General features: G+C 63.8%; 2 protein-coding genes across 9 annotated transcripts in view; both read right to left on the bottom strand.

Annotated features, from left to right (window-relative positions):
• ADGRB1 (adhesion G protein-coupled receptor B1) overlaps positions 1–22,602 on the bottom strand; it is a 62,944-nt gene that overhangs the window by 1,120 nt on the left and 39,222 nt on the right. For 3 of the 8 annotated variants that reach the window (XM_079153773.1, XM_079153771.1, XM_079153772.1), the window contains exons 18-30: positions 19,786–19,889; positions 16,856–16,958; positions 16,009–16,159; positions 15,451–15,520; positions 14,234–14,300; positions 12,380–12,465; positions 10,741–10,839; positions 7,632–7,803; positions 5,432–5,527; positions 3,942–3,996; positions 1,361–2,067; positions 301–336; positions 63–170 (exon numbers count right to left, since the gene is read on the bottom strand). In XM_079153773.1, coding sequence (XP_079009899.1) covers positions 63–170; positions 301–336; positions 1,361–2,067; positions 3,942–3,996; positions 5,432–5,527; positions 7,632–7,803; positions 10,741–10,839; positions 12,380–12,465; positions 14,234–14,300; positions 15,451–15,520; positions 16,009–16,159; positions 16,856–16,958; positions 19,786–19,889 — 1,854 coding nt within the window. The remainder of the gene's footprint in view (positions 1–62; positions 171–300; positions 337–1,360; positions 2,068–3,941; positions 3,997–5,431; positions 5,528–7,631; positions 7,804–10,740; positions 10,840–12,379; positions 12,466–14,233; positions 14,301–15,450; positions 15,521–16,008; positions 16,160–16,855; positions 16,959–19,785; positions 19,890–22,602) is intronic. The other 5 variants (XM_079153775.1, XM_079153776.1, XM_079153778.1 and 2 more) reach the window with 3 other exon arrangements.
• On the bottom strand, positions 17,096–18,449 carry LOC306654500 (uncharacterized protein; the record flags this gene model as incomplete). Its single annotated transcript, XM_079128170.1, has 2 exons — positions 17,096–18,053; positions 18,442–18,449. The coding sequence occupies 2 exons, from the start codon at positions 18,447–18,449 to the stop codon at positions 17,096–17,098; spliced, it is 966 nt and encodes a 321-aa protein (XP_078984296.1).

Here is a 22,602-nt window from a genome sequence, read left to right as displayed (position 1 = left end):
GGTGCAGGACAGCAGGGAGAAGGCCCCCCCAGGGCTCCCGTGCCGCCCCCTGCCCTCCAGACCTTGCTGTCGGGGCCCAGCGCCTCCTTGTCCTTCTCCGCGGCGTGCTGCAGCTTCCGGTTCAGGTCCTGGAACATGTCCTGGTGCCGCTTCCGCGTGTGCATGATCTTCTGTGGTTGGGAAGGCAGCGGCCCTGAGCAGGAGGGTCCAGCCGACCACCCTGCCCCATGGTCAGCCCCAGCCCCTGCCTCCACCTCCCTGCCTGCCCCAGTGTCCAGGGAGGGAGACAGCAGCACCCACCTCAAAGTCCAGTTCTGCATACCGCGATTTTCGCCGCTGTGGGGACAAGTACATGCTCGTTTGTTGCTGGTTCTCTAAAACTTCCAGACCACGAGACCAGGGCTCTCCCTTGGGGAGCGAGGGAGACCAGCCCCCATCCTGCCTTCAGGATCCATGCCAGACCAGGAGGGTGTGCCTGAAGGCCCAGGTTCTGCTGCCAGCTGCCCTTTCCCTGGACACAGCAAGGCCCACCTGGGGGCTCGGGAGTGCAGCGGGGTCGCTGGGGTTGAGGGAAAGCTGACAGCAATGGGCCGGCAGCCACCTGGTGAGGAGCCCGTCCTCCCCAGGACAGGCCAAGGTCCCCTGGGGAGCTCAGCCTCCTCTCCCAGCTCCACGGGGCCTGCCGCCATCTCAGGGCAGCTCCTCCACCACGCAAGTGCCAGGGGCCAGAGCCAGGCTGGGTACTGGTGTCCAGCTCGGCCAGACCAGGACCTGCCACCCAGGGTCAGCAGAACTGAGGCAGGGCCACAAGGCTGGGCTCACCCAAGAGTGAACTCAGGACCCAGGGTGCACCGTCGGAGGCCTGGAGCCTGGAGGTGCAGCAGGTCCCCAGGGAGGGCACTGGCTTCCTGGGGACCTGCCCTGAGTCTCACTCCCACTGGCCGAGTGAGTCTCCAAGGGTCACGCAGGTCAACTCCGACTCCAGGCTGGTCCGTGGGCCCCTCACTGCCACACTGCCCATGGGGGAGGAGGCTGGACTCGGAACCCAGGCTGGGGGTCTGGGAGAGGACATGTGACAAGCATGGGCTTCCAGCACGGGCTGTGGAAGGCTGCCCTGCGAGGGCCTGAGGGCAGAACGTGCAGCCAGGTCCCGGGCAGGCCTTGCTCTGGCCAGTGGTGCAGGCAAAAGTCAGCCCTGTCCACATGGGCCTGTCCTTGGCTGCTGAGGGGCTGGGAGCCTCCCTGCAGGCTGAGCGGCTGCCCGGCCCACCTGGGGCCCCCTCAGACACCGGGGCTGAGTGCAGCCCGACCCGCGGCCCCCCAGCCCTCGCTGCCTCAGCTGGTCCCTGGGTGCCCTCACCTCCAGGGAGCTCACAGACAAGGTGGTGACGTTTTCATTCTTGGTTCCAGCCCCTGAGCTGGGTCCTGGGTGGGCTGAAGGCTCCCCTGTGTCCCCCAGGCTGGGGGGCGCCGGCTCCAGGGTGGGTGGCGGAGGCAGGGGCTGCTGGGGTGGCGGAGGTGGTGGGGGCGGAGGTGGCGGGGGCTGGGCAGGGGGTGCCTCTGGGGGCCCGCTGCCAGGGGGCTGGCGGGTAGGCGGGCTGCGGGTGGGGAAGCCGGCGTCGGGCGCCATGCTGAGGTGTATGAGGCGCGTCTGGGGCATCTGGTCGATGTTGATGCTGTACTTGGGCTCCTCCTTCGGCTTGGGCCGCAGCGTGGCTGTGGCCGTGGGCAGGATCACGTAGCTCGTGTCCAGAGCCTTCTCCTGGGCCCGGCTCAGCTCGGAGTCCAGCTTCTTGAAGATGTCCCCGTCACCAACGAAGGAGGACTTGGCTGCTTTGTCCTTCTTGAGGGTCAGCGAGTGGTTGGGGAAGTCCGGCAGGGGCCCGCCGGGGTAGCGGGGCGAGCCATGCAGGTGCAGCTTTGACACGTTGGCCGGCAGGCTGTTGAAGGTGGACGGTGGCCCCTTGGCATGGGCCAGCTTCAGCTTCTCCTCCTCGGGCAGCGATGGCCGCTTGAGCGTGCCTGTGATGGTGGCCGTGCGGCAGGCCGCGATGTCCTTGTTCAGCACTGCGGGGTCATGAGGGACAGCAGACCGATGGACGGGTCAGGCCGGCTCCCAAAGGGAGGGCCCGGCCTGGCCAGGACCACAGCCCCGGGGCCCAGGCCTGGTGGGGAGCCGTGGGGGCTCCTATCTGTTCAAGCAGGGCTGGCACACGGGGTGCCTCTCTCTGCCCACCAAGAGGACAAACAACTGTCCTCCATGAGTGGTCTGTCCTAGCAGCCCAGAAAGACAAGTAAGGGTGGCCCTGCCCAGGAGTGCCGAATGGTCAGTGGGGGGGCCTGACCCAGGCTCCCGGGGCACTCCAGCCTGCACCCAGATGGGTACCTCCTACCTTGCTGTACCTGGCAGCCTGGAAGACTGTGCCTGGTAGGCACCCTCCACTCTGAAGGCCATCTGGTCCCTGGACAGCTGCCCCAGGAAGCCTGCCCTCTGACCTGGGATCAGCTAGCCCATATCCCATCCCAGCCTCCACTGGCCACTGGATAGCCCACAGCTGCCCACTGCCAGCGCCCATGCCAGCCTCTCCCCACACCCTGCTAGCAGTTCCATGCTCTAAAGAGCCAGACCCAACCCTGGGCCTCACCCACACCTGCCAGTGGACACCAGCTGCTCCCTCCATCCCAGCTCATCGGCAGCTGGACCCGCTGGTGTTAGCCACCCCCACAGCTGCCCAGGCGAGCGCCACCCCTGGTTTGGCACTCCCTAGTGCCCTCAGAGTACTCTATGCCACCTGGCGCCTTCTCGCCACCAGCGAGCGGTGCGTCTCTCATCCCCTCTGCCCTGTACCCGGGGTGGGCCAGCCGTCTTCCCATCTGCCTGCATGCCCTTCCCGAGGTCAAGGCCGTCTGAGCCAACGCCTGGCCCAGGGCTGGCCACCCAGCACCACCCCACACCCTCAGGCCCAGGCACTCCGCACAGCAGAGCTAGCGTCCAGCACTGCGGATGGCGGTGCGCCTCCCCTGCCTGTGTCCAGCACTGGCCGTGTGGCCCCATCTGCTGGCTGCAAGTCACCCGAAGGCATCGTGCACTCTTGGGGCCCAGGGAGGCCAGTGGGCACCCATGCAGGGCTGGCCACCTCCCTGACACCTGAGGTCTGGGTCACCTCCACCAATGGTGCAGCTGGAGACTGAGGTGGGAGAGCCTTTCTGTCCAGCCTCGGCTCGCCTCCTCTAGGAAGCCTCCTGGGGTCACCTGGTAGCAGCTCACATTCCTCACCTGAATGTCCCAGTTCCATGGCTACCTCTAGAGATGGTGCCCTTAAATACCTGACCAGCCAGAGGGAACAGGATTAGGCGGCCCCTCCACAGCCAGACACTGCCTGCCACTGCCCCAGGTTCCTGGTTCACAGGGTTCCACTGAAGGAGGAAGCAGACCCTTGTTATCTGACACTTGGAGGAGGGGCCAGGAGCTTCCTTTATTAGGCAGGTGATTCTCTTTTTGCACTTGCTTCCAGGAAGCTCAGCTCTAGCCTAGACCTCCAGTAGTAGGCCCTTCTCCCTGAAAGCTCAAGCAGCCTCTCCCCTGGGCTTGGACTAATGAAGTGAAGGTAACACAGAACAGGGTGCTGGAGGGAGGGTGGGGAAGCAGGAGCAGGAAGTACGGGCGGCAGGCACTCAGGCAGGGCGCCCAGCGTGCTGCCTGAGAGGCGGTGAGGCAGTCAGGCAGGGTGCAGGAGAGCTGGGCCTGCGCCGAGCTCTGGCCGGGGCACTGGCGCCTGCCCGTCAGGCTCGGGGACAGGTTTCTGGAGCTTCCTGGACAGTACCGCAGCCCTCCTGCAGCCTGGGGGTGAGGGACAGGCACAGGACAAGGACAGACAGCACACAGATGCTGGGGCAAAGAGAAGGAAGCAGCTGGGCCAACCGGCCACCTGTCGTCTCACCTGTCAGACGCTCACCTGATCTACAGGCCAGATCCACGTCCTTCTCGAAGTCGGTCTGCAAGACAGATGGTGGGCGGGGTGAGGGCCGGCGGGGTGGAGGGCTGCCGCAGGGAGGCCTGGCAGGGCCCAGAGCCAGCGCCCACCTGGGGCCCGCTGTGCGCGTGTGCGCTGTCAGGAGCCACTGGCTCCCCATGAGGTGCCCAGGCGCGGATGCGCTGTCCCCAAGCACCCGGTCAGCATTTGCAGCGCCCTACAGGTGGCCGAGCGCACACCAGCCTTTGAACGGCAGGCACTGGGTGCCGGAGTGCAGGCCGTGTCTGTGCCTCTGCAAGCGCTTCGCCGCGTGCGGGATGGTGTGTGCACGCTCCTGTCTGGGCACATGTGCCTTCTGAGCCACCACGTGGCAGCTGCCCCAGCCCCACTGGCCACAGCCTCCACTCCAGAGCCCAGAAGCTGCCCCTGAGTCTGCAGCACCCCTCCCGGGGGCCCCTGCCATGCTGCTGGGGCTGAGGCAGGGAGGCCAGAGGCCAGGGACAGACAGAGCAAGTGAGGGACACAGATGGTGGTGACAGGGCTGGCACTGGCCATCCTTTGAGCAGTGGCCTGGTCCCCCTGCAATGAGGAAGGCAGCCGCTGAGGAGAAGGGAAGAAGACCAGGCCCATCCAGAGGCCACAGGGCTCCAGGGGACAAGCCAGCCCTGGCTCTCAACCTGGAAGCTCCTCCCCTGCTAACATGGCTGGCTGGAAGATGAGTCTTCCCACTAAGGTCAGAGGTCAGTCAGGAGAGGCATCAGGGAGGAGGCTGTGTCCCAAGCGACCCCGTATCTGCTGGAGACCCCGACACCTGCCCCCTTCGGGATGGGGAAGCTTAGGCCACCGCAGAGATTTGGACCTCGCCCTGCCTGGGTGATGCCAGAGGTCAGGAAGCCAGCAGGTGGGAAGTCAGGAGCCTGGGCCTAGGTGTGAGCTGCCAGGCCCAGGCCGGGGGGCCAGAGGGGCCAGACTCCATCTTCCTCACTAGCCCCCAGGTACACAAGTCAGCACTGAGACAGGGGACCAGTGAATGGCAGGTTCCTGGTCGGGCCTTGGGGCACTAGGCTGCCAGGAGTCAGGTGCTGAGGGTGTGGGGTGGACAGTTCAGCGTCCACGGGGGCTGACGTGGGCTGCTGCACAGAGGCTTGGTGCTCAGGAGGCCCTGAACTGGTGACTCTGCAGGGGCCTATATGCAGTGCTCAGAATGGGCCAGTTTCGAGGAAGGCAGGAGAGCAGGCAGGCCTCACGCACAGCTGGACATGGGGTGGACACCAGCCCCCACCCTTCCCAGCCTGAAGTTCTGGATCAGGGGTTTCACCTTGGAGAGCCTCAGTTTCCTCAAACACGAACTGGGCTCAGAGTTCCTCTAACAGGGCTCAGCCCAGCATGGCTCAGGGCGCAGGGAGGCCCTGGAGGTCCGCAGTGGGGTGCCTGTGTCCCCTGGCCCCCAGTCCTACCATGAGCTGGGCATGGCCATTCTGGAAGGAGCCCCCGGAGTCCCCGTTGGCCTCCTCCTGGCGGTCCACCACGCGGCACTTCACAGCATCCTGGACCTAGGCAGGGGGACGGGGAGTGTCAGCGGGCAGCCAGGGCCCCAAGCCAGATGGCCGCCATGTGGGGCTCCCCTCCAGAGGACTGAGAGGCGCTGGTGGAGGGACAGGACACATCCACAGCAGGCCACAGGCCTCTTTCCATCTCTGAGACCCTCTCGTGCCCTCTGGCACAAGAATGAAGAAACCTGGAGTCCCCTGGCAAACACAGCAGGCCCTGCTGGCTGGAGTCAGGACAAGGACCTCCAGTGGCCCAAAGGGGGCACTTGGCCTCCAGGCCTGTCCTGTGCCACCAAAGCCCCCTCCACTGCAGCAGGCAGGCAGAAGCACCTGCAGGATGGCCAGCCTGCTCCTTCTCCAGCTGAGCCACTGAGGGCAATGCCCTCATTGGAGGGACCTCCGTCATGTGGGTGGGGCTGCAGCTTCTGCCTGTCCTGTCCACATGGCCAGTGGCTGCCAAAGGAGGTGGAGATCAGAGGTCCAGGGGCCCTCAGTGTGAGGACACAGGGCCGCCCCCAAGGTCCCGGCGCTGGGGCAGCAGAGTTGCACCCTGCCCATGACTAGAATTTCCTGAGGCTCCATGCAGGGCGACGGCCAGGGCCAGGGCTCCACAGGGACACTGCCCTTCACCCAGCTTCAGTCCCAGCACCACCTACTTCAGCTGGCAGCCCCCAGGAGTGGCCTTCCAAGTGTCTGAGAAACTTCTCCTCAGTCCCCCTCTTTCTACAGAGGGGGAAGGCGCCTCTGGTTTACCCGCCATGCTCTGTAGTGGCGGCTCTGCAGTCTGAACTTCCCAGGGTGCTCCTTTCTCACGGTCTGCTGTTCTTTTTTCATAGAGGCCAAGCAGCCAGGGCAGGGACCAGAGGCAAAAAGGAGACCTTGGAGCAGATGGGCAACTTCAAGTCCGTGCTGGGCCAGAGTGGCTGTTGGTAGGTGGGGAGTCATGTACCTGATCATGGGGCTGCTGACCTCTGGGACCAGGCAGGGTGCAAGCGGCGCTCAGGTGGCCAGGCCAAGTGGCCTTTGGGATGGTAGGGTGGGCTCTGGGGAAGTCCTTCCTCCCACAGGGGCTGCCTGTTCCCCACGCCCTTTTCCTGTCTGGCTGACTTGATGGCTTCTCCCTCAGCAGCTCCCCTGGACATCAGAGGCTGCCTATAGTTAAGGGCCTCTTGACAGGCTGTCAGCAGGTTGGGGACTGTAGGCAGGGGCTTCCACAGGGGCCATCAGCTGCAGCATGGCGTCAGAACTTCAGGTCCACCTCTTTGGTGGGGTCAGGGTCACTTTGCAGAGGAGTGGGCTTGGGGGCTGAGCTGACTGAGGCGCAGTGTCCACTGTCCCCATGTGTCTTCAGCTGGGTGCCCATCTTTAGGCCCTTTGGTGCACTCTTCCTGGGCAGCAGGCCCAGCCGGGGGAGACCACCTGCACTGACGTCCAGGAGGAGGGGGAACTGTGGCTTCAGAGGGTGCCTCCTTGGGTCGCCCGAGATCCTAGGAGAGGCCCCTGCCAGCAGCTCTCTGGGCTTCGGTGGCCGGGTACAGGTACTGCCAGGTCCCCACTGTGGCCTTAGCCTGGATTCCGCGGCAGCTGTCACGACCCCTCGTCCCGCAGCCCACTTCCCAGGGCCATTGCTGCCGTGCTCTGTTCAGTCCTCCTCATTCGTCCCTGTGCTTCTAAAGAGTCCCCGGCACGGTCCTAGGAGGCTCTGGGGAGAAGGGGAGGACCAGCGCCTCCTGCCCCCACCACACCCCGGTTCCGAGCAGAGCAGGCAGCCAGCCCTCTGGTCTCAGTGCATGTCCTCCCACACTCGAGGCTCTCGGGTGGGGACATGCCCACCTCTCCACTGCCCCTAGTCAACTGGCTGGCCACCGATGCCACGCGCTACCCACTCTCTTGTCCAGCAGGCTCCACGAGCATGGAGCCCCAGTGCTCCCGTCTGCCCAGGGGTCCAGGAAGAAGCCAGCCTGGTCCACAGCAGCACTCGTGCAGCCCTGGCTGGGCGGTGTCCACATGGCTCCTGCCCCGCCAGGTCCCTGCAGCCGGCGGGAACGTGGGGGCCACAGAAGCAGTGGGCAGGCAGGGGTGGACCTTGGTCCGGAGGGCCACCCACCTCTCTCCGCAGGATGCAGTGCACCATTACGATGACGAAGCCCTCCAGCGAATCGAAGACAGCGAAGAGGATCTGGAAGAGGGCGGAGCGGCGGTCCGTGACCGCCAGCACGGCGGACATCCAGGTCAGCGCCAGCAGCGGCAGCACCACGCAGGAGCTCCACAGGGAGGCCCTGGGGATGGAGGGCGTCAGCTGCCCCTCCCGCCCGCCTCCTGCCCGCCCACCTCCCCCGCTCACTCGGCCTCCCCTGCCTCCCCTTTGGGTCCTGGTCCCTGGGGCTGCAGCAGAGCCCGGCCAGAGCTTCCCCCAGGCCCCGGGCTCTGAGGGACCTGAGGACTCAGGAGGAGGTCTCCAGGGGCCTGCAGGGGCCCAGCAAGGTGGAGAAGCTCTTTGGGAGAGTCCCAGCTTCCTCACAGGGGAGGGCGTGGCAGACTGGTATGGGTCAGGAGAGTGGGCAAGGCAGGGAGCCCCAGGTCCAGCTTCCAGGGCCAGCCAAGGCCAGGGAGCAGACTGGAGCCTGAACCGCAGGGCAGGAGGCCCACGGGGGGAAGGGAGGAGGCAGGGACTCGGAGAAGGGGGGGACAGAAACTGAGGGAACACACAGGTGAACAGTCAGACAGGCCCAGAGGGTCAGAAGACAGACCGAGACAGACGGGGACAGAGACGGCAGGCCTTTCCTCCTCTCGGGCTGCCCTCCCGGGCCCACGGCGCCCTGCCTGGGGCTCTACCTCTACCCCTCGGCCAGGGCCGGAGTGCCCTGTACCCCCTGGCTCACACAGGGGGTGCTGTGCTGCCTCAGGGCCGTGGGACACGCAGGAGCAGGCGAAGCTGCTGAACCGGCACCCAGCACCGTGGTGACTCCGGGGGCCACTGCCAAGCCTGCTTCCTGCCGGCCAGGCTCCGGGCTGCTGGCACTCTGGCACCAGGGCCACGTGCTCCCCTTCTCCCCTGGGGTTACCTTTCTGTCCCCCAGGAGTAGCAGCGGGAGGGATGGCAGAAGGACTGGACAGAGTGGGTCTGGGGGTGGGATCGGGGCAGCAGGGCTGGTGGGCGAGGGGCTGGAAGAACCTGGAGTTCAGGTAAAAGAGCCCCAAATCAGTGGGGCTTGGCGGGGGTCCTGGAGGGCAGCAGGTACGCTAGCACTGAGGCCCATGTGGGCTAGGGGACACTTCTATCCTCATCTCTCAACCTGAGGGGCCCTGCAGAGCTGGCCTCACCTGCTTCCTCTCCCTCAGGCCCAACCCCCATGCCAGGCCAGCCCTGTCCTCTCCCAGCATGCTGTTCTGGGGGAGCTGCCTGCCCCCACGAGCACAATGGGATGCCCAGGACAGGCTGCCTCGCTCTTGCCCCAGCCAGCAGCTCCAGGATCTCAGGGGCAGCTCCCTCTGGCTCAGGCCAGGAAGCCCCTCTCCCTCCCTCCCCAGACAGAGCATGTTTATCCACACCACGGCCGATTCTCCCCAAGCACCCCTCCCTGGTCCTCTGTGCCAGGCACACCCCAAACTCCAAGCCCCTCATGCCACAGCCTGCCACGATGGGAGAGCCTGGGGGGCCAGCCCAGCCCCACTGACAGCTCCCCTCCAGCCCGTGCTGCCTGCTCACTCCACATGCCCAAGACTGGCACAGCACCATGCCAGCTGGCCTTCTGCAAGTCTCACACATCCAACAAATGGCTCACTGTCACTCCGAGCAGGACCCTCTGGCTCTGGGCCTCTGCTTCCCTACCATGGGGTGTCTGAGAACCTCTTCTCCCTTCCAGGCAGACCTTCTTGACCAGGGAGCCTGCATGCCCCACCTCACCTGCTCTGGACAAGGGGAGCAGAGCCTCCCCACCTCAGACCTCTTGACCCCCCCAAGTCACTTTCCCTGTCTGCCCACAGGGACCAGCCCCCAGGCCTGACATTTACAGTCCATCTTTCCCAGGCTGGTGGACGGCCTGGGCTTGGGGACCCACATATAACTCCCCAGCCTCTGCGGCTTCACAAATACTCTGCAGAGGGTGGCACACAGCTTGGGAGGGCCCCCAGAGCCCCACACACTCTGGGAATCAGGTGAGTTGGGGTGTGGGGGGACTTCTGGGCACAGCCTGGGGTTGCCACCTGACCTCAAGGGTTCTCCAAGGCTTCCTCAGGCTGCAGCAGAACTTCCCACAGCCCCCCACTTGGGGTGGGGGTCCTCCACCCAGCACTACAGTTAACCCCACACACCTGGCCCTCCGTGGGGCAGAGCACCCAGTCTCTCAGGCAGTGAGGGCCCAGGACATGATGGCAGGCCACACTGCTTGGGTGGCCTTGTGTGCATGCAGGGCAATCCTGCCACAATTCTGCCCGCAGCTCGGTCCCTAAATGCTAGGTTCCAGTGCCCAGCTCAGGAGTAGAGGGGCCTGGTGGGTAAGGGTCTAGGGGCTTGGCCATTACTGTGACCTGAGGAAGCTGGAGGCCTGGACACTCAACCCTTGAGCCTGCCCACTCAAGCCCACACTGCCTGGCACTGCTCATAGTCCCTGTGATGGCCAGTCTGCCATCAGCCACTGACCCCAGGCCCGGCCACCTGTTCCCTTGGCTGTGGCTATATCACACATATTCACACACTCACACACACACACACACCTCTACACACATCCACACACTTTCAGTCACATGCACACATATGCTAAGATGCTCATATAACTACATACGCATACCCCACACACGCATGTTCACACCTACCCACTCTCACCTCATATGCCTGCAAACCCACATGTGTGCACTAGCACTCACAGTGTACACACACCACTCTTACACAGTGCAGGCTTAGACACGCTGTGGACACGTCCGTCATGTTTACAGACGTGCGTGTTCACATTCACCCTCACAGAGCACACGGAGGCAGGCCAGGGCCCCTGTGCCCAGGCTCTGGGGGTGTGGCCAGGGAGCAGCAGCAGTCAGCCCCACACCTGGCCCTGGCCCTTGAGGGATGACTGCTCCCACCCCAGCCACCGCCGGCCGGGCCGAGGCAAGGCGAGGCGGAGGCTGCCTGGGAAACCGGGTCAGCAGAATGGAGAACGTGAGCACACAGACAAACATGAGTGGGGGGCCAGGCGGCCGCCCCGTGGCAGCGAGGCACTAACATGGCGCTGCTGGTGACGTCGCAGGAGGCGTCGGCCGCAGAGGGGACTCCACACTCGGCACACTTGAGGGCGCGCCCGAGGGGGGCCTGGGGCAGCTGACTGCAAGTGAAATCAAAGGCTGAAAGAAAAGCAAACACGTCCCATGGAAACCAACGGGGCAGCAGAGCGGGCAAGACCACGCAGGGGCCCGGGCCCGGGACAAGGAGCTGGGTGTGGGCAGGGCTTCCAACCGGCTCTGGCGCCCCGATCAGCTGACGGAAGGCCTCTCTCCCTGACTCACACAGGCCAGCAAACGCCCCGAGGGAGGCACTGCCGGCCTCCTCTACTCCCCGGGCGGGGGATGCTGGGACTGCCTGCTTGCTGAACTGCCCTAGGGATCTGCCTGCCAGCCCACTGGGGACCAGGCACTGCGGGTGGGTGGACGGAGAGCCCTCCTGTTTGGGAGCTGGCCTGGGCAGTGCCCCCCACTGTCATGTGTGCAAAGACCAGCAGGTGGGCGCCTCCCCGGCTCTGTGGTGAGAGGCCAGGCAGCAACCCGGAGGTCCACACCAGCTCCAATCCCAGCTCCACCAGCTACCCACCCTCCCTGAGCCTCAGCATACCCAGCTGTAAGACGGGAGCCTGCTTCAGAGGCCAGTCTAGGCGCAACACAACAGGCCGGCCCAGGCAGTGCTCTGGGCTACAGCTGCTTCTGGACCACACAGCTGCAGCCAGAGGGGCGGTACCCAGTCCAGCTTGCAGCCTGGGTCCTCTCCGGAGTGTGAGCACCACCCTGGAGCACATAGGGTGGGCGGGCAAGGCCAACTGGAAGTCTGCTCTGACCTCCGTGCTTAGCTCGGGAGCCAGGCCCAGCACAGGTACCAGCTCAGCCAAGAAGCTCCAGCTTGCTTAGTGGCTGCCAGCCAAGACCAGGGACCAGAACCCACTGGGCACCCCAGGGGAGACTCTGCCGCTTTTGTCCACTGAGGCAAGTAGGAGGAGCCAGGAAGAGAGAGACAGAGACAGAGAGAAAGAGAGACACCAAGCAAGACTGGCACAGAGGGGAGGGGACAAGGGTGGGACCCCACACAGATGCCAGTGGCAGGACAGACAGGGCAGCAGGCAGAGGGAGGGGAGGAGGGCTCACAGGCAGGGCAGCTTCCGCTGTGACCAGCCTGCCCCGGGATGGGGGCCGAGTAGCTGCACTCTCCCCCCACCAGGGCGCCACAGTACTATGAGCCCTCTGAAGGAGCATGGCCCCTGGTGTCCCATCCTCCCCTGTGACAGAGGCGGCTGCCCAGACAGGCAAGGTCCTGCCTCAGGGCTGCACAGCAAGCCTGGTGGGGAGAGGGGCCAGGGAACCTAGGCCTCCAGCCCTGGGGTACCCTCCCACACCCAGAGCCCAGCATAGGGGGGTCTCTGTGAGCAGTTTTGCTGTTCCTGGGGACCCTAAAGACCCCACCCTGTCACCGTCAGATGGGGAAACTGAGGCATGGAGCGAGGCAGGGCAGCTGTGGCCTAAGCAGGTCTTTGCTTCTATGCCTCAGTCTCCCTGCAGTGCCAGGTTGACTGATGGCACCTCCATCCGTGGGGCTCAGGGTGGGCAGGCTCTGGGACTTGCAACCCAAAGTGGGCGAGGCGCCACGGCGGCCAGGCCTACCCTGCCCGCTCCTTCAGCTTCTTGTCGGTGATGCCGTCTTTGGACACAAGTTTGTTGAACACCAGGATCCCAATCACCATGTTCACCTGCCAGGCAGAGAGCAGAGGTGTGGCCTGGGCCACCCACGTGCTCCGGCCAACGGCGGCGACACTCATGGTGCCCTCGGCTCAGAGGTCACCTCCAGCGCCTCCACCACGTGGACTTCGGTCCGGCCAGGTGAGGGGCCTCAGGGGCCTCCAGTTCAGCTGCCGTCCATGCAGGACCTCTCTTCCATGCGCCCCACACTGCCAATGCCCCTCCCCCCAGCTCTCCAATGACAGGGAACTCACCTCGGACCCCTCACCAGCCTGTCCTGGGGACCCCTCTCTCACCTCTGCTGTCACCTTGCTAACTGCCTCCTCTGGGTACCCGCATCCTGGGAGGTCCTTAGGGACTTAGGTGTATCTCCCATGCTGCTCCCCAAGCTACCACCCAAGACACCATTCCCAGAGGGCCCATGTAAGTCATGTCTATGCCCCGGGGGCCCTGGGGTCTGCCTCTCTGGCCTTCTCTGCTGGGGTGGGGCAGTCCCAACTCACACCTTACTCCACACTGCCATTGCAAGAGAGCGCATAAGCTCCCTGGGGCTCCCACTCTGCAGGAGCCTGGGGTGCCCCCACCCAGAAGCCCAGGGTGGCTGACACTGTCCCCATGGCCTCACAAGCTCAGGATCCCATACACAGGGACTTCCCACTGGAGCTCCATGAACAGGAAAGCCCCAGGAGACACAGCGAGGAGCACCTGGCTTGAGCAGGGACATCCTTCCTGGGCACCTTGCTGGGGGACATGGCCAGGATGAGAAGTGTGGCAGGCCCTGGACCAGTCACTGTCTGCAGCAACTGTGCTGGGGCCTGTCATGGGAGGGGCTCCGGGCTGGGGGTCCCACAGCACACAGGACCAGCAGGGACAGCCCTGCCTCTTCAGCCCCAGTCCCAGAGGCCTGCCATTAAACAGTGCCTGGTCCCTGCTGGCCCAGGCCACTGTGAGGCACTGCCCGCCAGTCTCTCCCCCTTGGGTACCTTCAGGGATTCCGGTGGTCAGGCCTATGAGGAGGGTCTGGGTCCACCCCTGGAAGCTGCCCACGGTCTGGTCTGCTGGTGCAGCCCAGGCTCCCCCCACCCATGCCTTGCAGGGTGTGCCCTGCAGGTGCCCAGGGTCCACCTGTCTGACATGCTCAGCATGTGCTAGGCACCACTAGAAGGTGAGGAAGGGGACGAGGCTCAGAGCAGAGAAGAGCCCACCCCCAGCTGGACCTAGAATCTTGATGCTCCTGTCAGCACCGGGAGGCAGGCACAGGACCCAGGCTCAGAGCTGGGTGGGCCCAGTGGAACCCAGTGACCCAGGCAGGTCCTCCGATTCCCTAGTCCATCTGCCTGGGGATGCCAGCCCTGGGTGCAAGGTGCTGGTTTCACATTTCTCACAAAACACAGGAAACTCGAGGACCATGCAGGGAAGTCCCTGGCACCCACCACGGAGAAGGCCTGGCCCTGCGTGCAGCTCTGACACTGGTGTGGCAGGCACACACGGCCAGGTCTGCCCCGCGTGCTCCCGTGGCTGCAGCCGTCCGTCCGTCTGCCCATCCGCCCCCAGCTGCCCATCACTCATCAAACCTACAGGAACCTCCTGACAGGCGCACGGCCGGGGCCCATGGTCAGGCAAGCTGTGCCACAGGGACCAAGTAACACTCTGGCCCCACCCCGCCGGGGCGGTCAAGCAGGGCAGGGGGAACTGCCCACCCAGGGTGAGGGCCACCTAGGCAGGCTCCCCCAAGGTCCACCCAGGGCAAGGAGGAAGCCAAGGCTCAGGGGTCAGTACCAGCACGACAGCAGCAGCTGGTCCCACGAAGGCGTACAGCAGTCCCCCCTCCAGGGAGAGCCAGCAGCTGCAGGGAGAGAGGCCGTGAGCACCACCTGCCCCTCAAGGACAAGAGGAGCAGCACTTAATGAGCACCTCCTGCATAACGGGCACTTCACACGCTTGGCTTTGGAATCCCCAGAAGGCCACTGTCGCCCTGCTTCAGATGGGAGCAGGCCCAGTGCCGGGGACATGCCTGCTCAGAACCACACAGCAAAGCCCAGGCTAGCAAGACCAAGGTCCCCCTCCTGCTCTGGACGTGATGCACCTGGCCTGGCTCTTCCACCTGTACCAGTCAGCAGCCCTGCACCATCGCTGGACACCACACAGCACCCACAAGAACCTCGGCCACCTGGGGACGCTGGGGTGCCACGGGGCAGCCCCTCTGCCCTGGCAACTGTCCACCGAACACACTCCACTTCACCCTTGGGAACCCCATGGTGGCTTCCCATCTGTCCCCCTCTCAACCCTGGGGACAGTGCTACATTTCCCTCCCAGCACTTACCCCACAGGGCTCCCCGTGTGTTGGCACCCATGCCCGACCCCCACAGGCCCCTCAGGGGCTCTCCAACATGCTGCCACATATCCCCTTGGGCTCCACAGCCAGCTGGCGTCAGCCGCTCCCAGGCCCTGCTCCCTACCTGTCCCATCCAGCAGCCCCGTGGGTCTCAGCTCATCTCCAAAACCCCTCCTGAGCCCAGGTCCTCTCTCCCCACCAGGGAAACACATACTGCCTTTAAGATAAGCCCCAAGAGCCCCAACTCAGCATTCAAGGCCCCCAGGACCTGGCCCAGATGACCCTTTGAAAGGGCCTCAGAGACTTCATCTGTGAAGTGGACCTCGGCCCTGCCTTGCCCCAGGGGTACATGGGGAGCACCTGCCATGCTCTGAGCAGTCCTGGGGCTCTCAGCTGTGGGATGGGGACGCTGAAGCCAGGGCGAACAATCCAACAAGAAGGTGCATCTGAGGCTCTGCTGGCCCTAGCCCATTTCTCAACCCACTGCCCTCAGTTGGGCAGGAGCCAGGGAGCTGCCCGAAGGCTCAGCCTCCACCCAGGACCTCCTTGACACAGAACCCTGCCAGACAGGCAGAGAACATGGCTCCCTTGCCTTTCTGGGCACTGGAAAGCTGGGAAAACCAGGCAGCTTTGTCACCATGTCCCCACCTCCCTGACTCACTAGTTCATCGTGCTGTACCCTTTGGCCTTGGTGAATCCCACGGAAATGGCCACCACCAGCGCAGGGAGCCCTGCAGGGGGACAGAAGAGCTGGTTGGCCATCGCCTGAGTCCTGCCGGGGGTGAGCAAGGACATATCTGAAACCCCAGAGGACAGTGTGTGAGGGGTGGACAGGAGGGGGCCAAAGGAGAGTACTGGGGGCAGGACCGCCAGCTTAGCAAATGAACACAGGAGGCCCAGTTACACCTGGACCTCAGATAAGCCAGGAGTCGTGCTTCAGTTAAGTGTGTTCCGAGTACAGCTCAGAACACACTCCTGCTGAAGGGCTGCTTGCTCTCTGAAAGGCAGGTTGAACTGGGCGTGCCATGTGCTCTCTGCAACCTGTGAAAGGGCCCGGCCTGGAGAGAGGAGCCCCATGACCAACTGAGGCCCAGGAGGACTCACAGGGGCAGACCTGGAGGGAGGGTCTGCAGGACAGGAAGGAGCAGCAGGGGCCAGGACGGAGTGTGGAGGAGGCTCAGAAGGGCAGCCCACCAAGGCCTGCCCCGTGGATGCTCACCCCAGCCCAGGCAGAGGAAGCGCTTGCGGATGAGCCGGTTCCGCAGACGGCCCGTCACTGCCATGTAGGACTGCCAGGCCTCGGTGAGCACCCAGCAGAAGGAGGAGAGGAAGAAGAAGTGCAGGAAGGCCGCCACCAGCGTGCACACGACCTGGTGGGCAGGCACAGAGGCTGGGCAGGAACTCGCCAGTCCTCAGCCCCTTGTACCCCCTGGGGGGCTCCCAGCCAGGGCCGGGGGAGGCCCAGCACCCAACATCCACAGCTGTGACCAGGCCAAGTCCCCAGGCAGGGGGCAGCTGAGGGGTGACCTGGTCCCCTGCCAAAACAGGCTGCTGAAACCGAAGGCTGATGGGACTGCCAGGGACAGACTCCCTTCTCCCTAGCTTCTAGCAGATGTCAGCCAGAGCTCACTCAGAAGCCCCAGGTGAAGCCACCTGCCCAGCAGGTAGAGAGCCCGAGCGCCGGAGAGGGTAGGTAAGTCACCCCCACGCACCCACGGCAAGCCACAGACAGGCCTGCCACGGCCATGAGCCTCTGCCGCAGCATACAGCAGGGTCCCATGACCAGGCCTCCTCTGTCTCACGGTAGCGCTCTGTCCCCACAAGACAGGGTGGCCCCTCGAGGAAGAAGAGGCTCCCACTTCAGGTCTGAGTCTGCTGTGTTGAGTGGGAGGGGGCATGGAGACCACAGGGTGGGGAGCAAGGATGGGACACTCAGGGAGGGCAAACCGAGAGGCCCCACTGTGAGCTTCCAGACTCAAGGTTGGCAGGAGGAAGTCCTGCTGGGTGGCCACCCTTACCCACCTGAAGACGCTGGGATGTGTACATGATGGCGGAAGGCCGCCTACCTTGTTGCGGGTCTGCGTCTGCCCAATGAGGATGAGAGCATTGGAAGAGATGATGGACAGGCAGAAGTTGATGAGGATGACCGACCGCTCCGAGCGGATGTACCTGTGGGAGAATATGGCGCCTGGGTTCAGCACTATCTCCACAAGGGCTAGGGTCATGTGGCTTCCCCAAGACCGGGACTCTACCTGCCTCCTCCCTGTAGTGAATGCCACCACCACCACCACTACTCCCACCAGTACCTACGTACCACCACCACCACTGCCACCACCTCCACCAGAACCAGAACCACCTCCACCACCACTGCCACCACCTCCACCAGAACCAGAACCACCACCACCACCACCACTGTCACCACCTCCACCAGAACCAGAACCAGAACCACCACCACTGCCACCACCTCCACCAGAACCAGAACCAGAACCACCACCACCACCACTGCCACCACCTCTGCCACCACCTCCACCAGAACCAGAACCACCACCACCACCACCACCAGAACCAGAACCACCACCACCACCACCACTGCCACCACCTCCACCAGAACCAGAACCACCACCACTGCCACCACCTCCACCAGAACCAGAACCACCACCACCACCACCACCAGAACCAGAACCACCACCACCACCACCACTGCCACCACCACCACCAGAACCAGAACCAGAACCACCACTGCCACCACCTCCACCAGAACCAGAACCACCTCCACCACCACTGCCACCACCACCACCAGAACCAGAACCAGAACCACCTCCACCACCACTGCCACCACCTCCACCACCACCAGAACCAGAACCACCACCACCACCTCCACCAGAACCAGAACCACCTCCACCAGAACCAGAACCACCACCACCACTGCCACCACCACCACCAGAACCAGAACCAGAACCACCTCCACCAGAACCAGAACCACCACCACCACTGCCACCACCACCACCAGAACCAGAACCAGAACCACCTCCACCAGAACCAGAACCACCACCACCACCACCACCACCTCCACCAGAACCAGAACCACCACCACCACCACCACCACCTCCACCAGAACCAGAACCACCACCACCACCACCACCTCCACCAGAACCAGAACCACCTCCACCAGAACCAGAACCACCACCACCACCACCACCACCTCCACCAGAACCAGAACCACCACCACCACTGCCACCACCTCCACCAGAACCAGAACCACCACTACCACCACCAGAACCAGAACCACCACCACCACCACCGCCACCACCACCACCGCCACCACCTCCACCAGAACCAGAACCAGAACCACCACCACCACCACCACTGCCACCACCTCCACCAGAACCACAATAACAACCATCACTATCGCCACCACCAGAACCATTACCACCACCATTAGTACCAGCACCAGTATCACAACTGCCACTACCATCACAACCATCACTCCCACCACCATCATGTGACCACCATCACCATCACCACAGCTGGCACCTCTACAATCACCACCATCATCACCACTACCACAGCCATCACACCAACACCATCATCACCATGGTACCTGCACCATCACATCACTATCACCACACCACCATACCAACACCATCATTACATCGCCATTATCACCACCATCACCACTGTCAGCCCTTGGTACTGAGACCCACTCAGGTGGAGAGCAGAAGGTGCACAGCTGAGCTCTGGGGCCTTGACATAGCTCTGAAGTGCTATATGACCTTGGGTAGGTCGTATTCCCGGTCTGGGTCCCTGATTCCTCCCAGACCCAACAGAACCATCCCTGCCTGCAGGTGACCAGAGCTAGGATGGCCAGCAGTGCTCTGAGGGAGGTGCTTTGACAACCTCACGAGCAAAAGCTTGGCAAGTCAGAGCTGGAGCCCAGGGCCTCCAAGCCCCAACCCCCACTGTTCTGGGAGACCCAGTTACCAGGGAAGAGCTAATGGAGACCCGATAGCCGTGGTTCCCTGCAGATCCCGTGAGGAGGGGCACAGGATGCTCTGCTTTGGGGCAGGACAGCAGAGGGTGCCTGCTGCTAATGGCTATCCAGTCCCAGGAGTGTGTCTGTCACCCCTCCCCCATGCAGCCCATGTCGACCTCTTGTTGCTTGACCTCAGGCTGTGGCCAGGCCATCAGTTCCGATTATTGGCTGACATCTCGCTGCCTGAAAAGTAGGAGGGGCCAGGCGCAGGGGCTGCACATCCTCTGGTCATACTGGGCAGCTGCATCACAGTGACCTTGAACTTACCCTCCTTGCCCTAAACTACTTGATGGGTAGGGAAAAGGGAGGCCTGGATTTAGATGGCAAGATGGTAGGGAGACTGGCCACTTAGCCAGCCCAGGTAAGGACACACACCTGTGGCTACCCAGCTCCATGCTGACCCACGCCTGCACCTGCCACACTCCTGGCTCCCTGCTGGCCCACACCTGCCAGGGCTCCAGCAGACCCTACCAGTAACAGCCCTCTCAGGGGACAGACAGGGCCTGTGACAGGCCTGGGGGTCCTGTGCTGAGCCCCTGTGGCCTCCCAGGAAGAAGCACCGGGTAGGGCAGTGGGAGAAGCTCTGGGCCCTGAGGCCTGACCCTGGTCCCAGGAGCTATGGCCCATGCGAGGACACACAGGGGTACTGGGTGACCAAGGGGACTCTGGGTGGGCGTGGGACAGGTGCTCGTGTGTGCGGCTGTGGTGCAGGCTCTGGGCCGGCCTCCGTCAGAGAACACGTCAGAAGGAGCTGGCACCTCTGTAGTGTGGGGCCAGCTGAAGCAAGGTGTGGTCCACACTTCCACCCTGCCCTACCTCGGTGGCCCCCCAGGGACACTCCACGTATGTGGAAGCAACAGTGCGAGTGGGGTGTGCAGAGGACAGGCGTGGGCTGGACTAGGGAGGGTGATGCAGGACCCAGGGGGTGACAGAGCTCGGGCCCACTACCCAGCCGGCACCCACCTCCACACGGACACGTAGATGATGACCAGCAGGAGCAGGGTGAGGGATGACACACCGCAGCCCACGATGAGCGTCACGGACGGTGCGGGCGCCTTCTCCATGGTCTAGGTGTGGGAGTGCAGGGTGAGCCAGGGTCTCCGTGCCGCGGGGCCTGGGGGCTGGCCACCCCAGGACCTGCTCTGCTCGCTGCTCCTGAAGGGGCGCTGGGCCCTTGAGAGGAGCCCCACGACACCATTACAGCCACACAGCAAGCCCATAGGGACCCTCTGTTGCCATCGCATCAAGGACCCAAACTCAGGACCTCACATGCAGGTGGGTCAGGCGCAAAGGCCCCACGGGCAGCTCTCAGGCCCTGAGGCTCTGCAGCACTGGGGGCGCTGGAAGTCCAGCAGGGGCCTCCAACTCCACTGTCCCCAGAGCCGGCCACCACCTCCTCCAACAGCCCGCAGCAAGGCTCCACTCCTCCTCCCCCATTCCCCGCACCTCGGTTTACGTCCACACCCAGGCGGCCCTCCCCACCCGGCTCAGGGCTCCCCGCTGCCCCCACCACAGTGCCTCTGCCGCACTGCTCTCTCTACCTGAGTACGATCCCCTGCTCCACAGGGCCAGCGCCTTGGCCACTCTGATCTCAGCGTGCGCCCCCCTCCCCATGCGCCCAGCGCAGACCACAAATGCCAGACTGGTCCCTACTCATACAAGGGGCAGGACCCCAAGCAGCCCACCGTCCGTGCCTCGAGCCTCCCCAGACCCCAGCAAGGGTGAGGAGCTGGGAGACCACCCCGGCTCCCAGAGGAGGCAGCAGTGAGTGGGGAGCTGCTGGAGAAGGTGGCTGGGGGGGCGATTTCTGAAGGGTCCTCCATCCCGAAGCTGCTAGCTTCCTGGTCCCCACCCCGAGTCTGCCCCTGACAGCTCCAGAACCTGCCCACCCGACACCCACCCCAGAGGCTCCCTTCTTACTCCCCCTGGGCCTGCTTCATCCACCCACCTGGCTCTCCACTGCCCCACGCTGGTGGCAGCATGTGCCCAGGCTGCCCTCGCTCTCCAACCCCTGGCCTGCTCTTCCCACACATAGCAAAAGGACCACCTCCTTTGGGTAGCTTCCCTGCCCCTGGTTCCTATGGGTGGCCCCCTGACCCACGCAGAGGCCGCTCAGAGGTACTACCAAGAGTGAGGAGGGGAGGGTGCAGCCTGGGAAAACCAAGGAAGTGTCCGTGGCCACACAGCAGGCCACCTCACACACGTGTGGCCACCTCACACACGTGTGACTCCACACGCGGCTGGGGTCTTGGGGCAGACGGGGCATGGCCACGGCCGGGGCTCTGGCTCTACGATGAGCTCACCTTGGAACTCACTGGGTGCCCTCGGTGTCCCATGTGTCCCCAGCCCTTGGCTCCCCGGGAGCTGCCCTTACTTCTGTGGCCCCAGACTGGGACTCCCAGATGATACTCTGGGTCAGCCTGTCCAGTTTTCTTGGGCACATCTGGCCTGACACCCACTCTTGCCTTGGGCTTATAGCACCCCTGGGCCCTGGCCCCCGCGAGACCCACCTTCGTGCCAATCACTTGTCTGCAAAGCCTCAGGCCTTGGCTGCCCCAATTTTGACAGGAGCGCCAAGTGGAGCTCTGGCCAGCGGAGGCCTGCTGCGAGGACCTCATGACTCGGCTCGTTCCGTGCCCTAGCTCCTCCAAGCTCCCTCGCTGCGTTTCTCCAGAACCCTTCCCTCCAGGTCAAAACTAGCCTGATGTGGCCAATCTGGGGCTCCAACCATGGGGCGACACAGGCCACATGTCCAAATGCCCACAGACACACCCTGACCCAAGACACAGAGTGCCTCGCGTGGGCGCTCGCTCCTGGGCTCTGGTGCCAGAGCCTGGCTCTTCATGGTGCTGGGCACATTTGCTAGGCACCCTGGCTGGTTTTGGGCCCTGCAGGAGCCCCAGACCACCAGGCAGGTGGTCTCACCACCCAAGCCCCCCTCAGCCATTCAGAGCATGCTGACCCCCTCTGGAGCTCCGCTTGGATGCCACTCTTCTTCAAAGCAGTGCCCCCAGGATGAGTCCCATGACACTGTCGCTTCACCAGCAGAGAACCTGCACTGGGCTGTGCGGCCAGGTGGACAGGGATGTGCAGGACAGGTGGCCTCAGCTAACAGTCCAAGGCCCTGAGCAGGCCACAGGCGCCTGAGCAAGCGTCTCGCACCTGTGTCATGGCTGGCTCTGGCCCCGACCTCTGGCCATCTGCCTCGTCTGCCCTCCTTAGGCCTGACAGCCGCTAGCTTGCTAGCTCTCCCACCTGCCCACCTGCTCCTCCCCACCTGGCACTGGTCACTCCTGATAGCCCTTGTCCAGCTCTGGGTGATGTGGGACAGGCACAGGCAACAGCCCTGGGACCAAGGGTGCCAGGGAACTTCAGGTCTCACTAGAAGGGAGACCTCAAGGGTGCCCATAGAGTGGGCACAGAAAGAGGCCCCCCCACTGGAAGGCTGCTTGCGTGCCAGGCTCAGCACCGCCCTGGGGCTTTGCACAGGCTGCCCTGCTGCCTGGTGCTCTTCCCCTGACCTTCGCGTGGCCAGCCCTTCTCAGCAAAGTCACCTCCACACAGAACCCTCCCTGAACACTCCATCTGAACCCACTTCCTGGCTCTCCCCTGTCACCTTCTTTGACCTCTCCAGGGTCCTGGTCACCCCAACTGTCAACGGCTCTTATCTATATGGTTACTGCCAGTCTCTACCACAAGAACTCCCTACCCCCATCTTCTCCCAAGCCCTCTACACACCTTGTGCCCCTGAGACTGACTTCCATTCTGCAGTGATACCTT

Source organism: Sciurus vulgaris, assembly GCF_902686455.1.
Source record: "Sciurus vulgaris genome assembly, chromosome: 1".
NCBI lineage: Eukaryota > Metazoa > Chordata > Mammalia > Rodentia > Sciuridae > Sciurus > Sciurus vulgaris.
The sequence above is the reverse complement of the archived record's forward strand: the minus strand, read 5'-3'. Positions and strand labels throughout refer to the sequence as shown.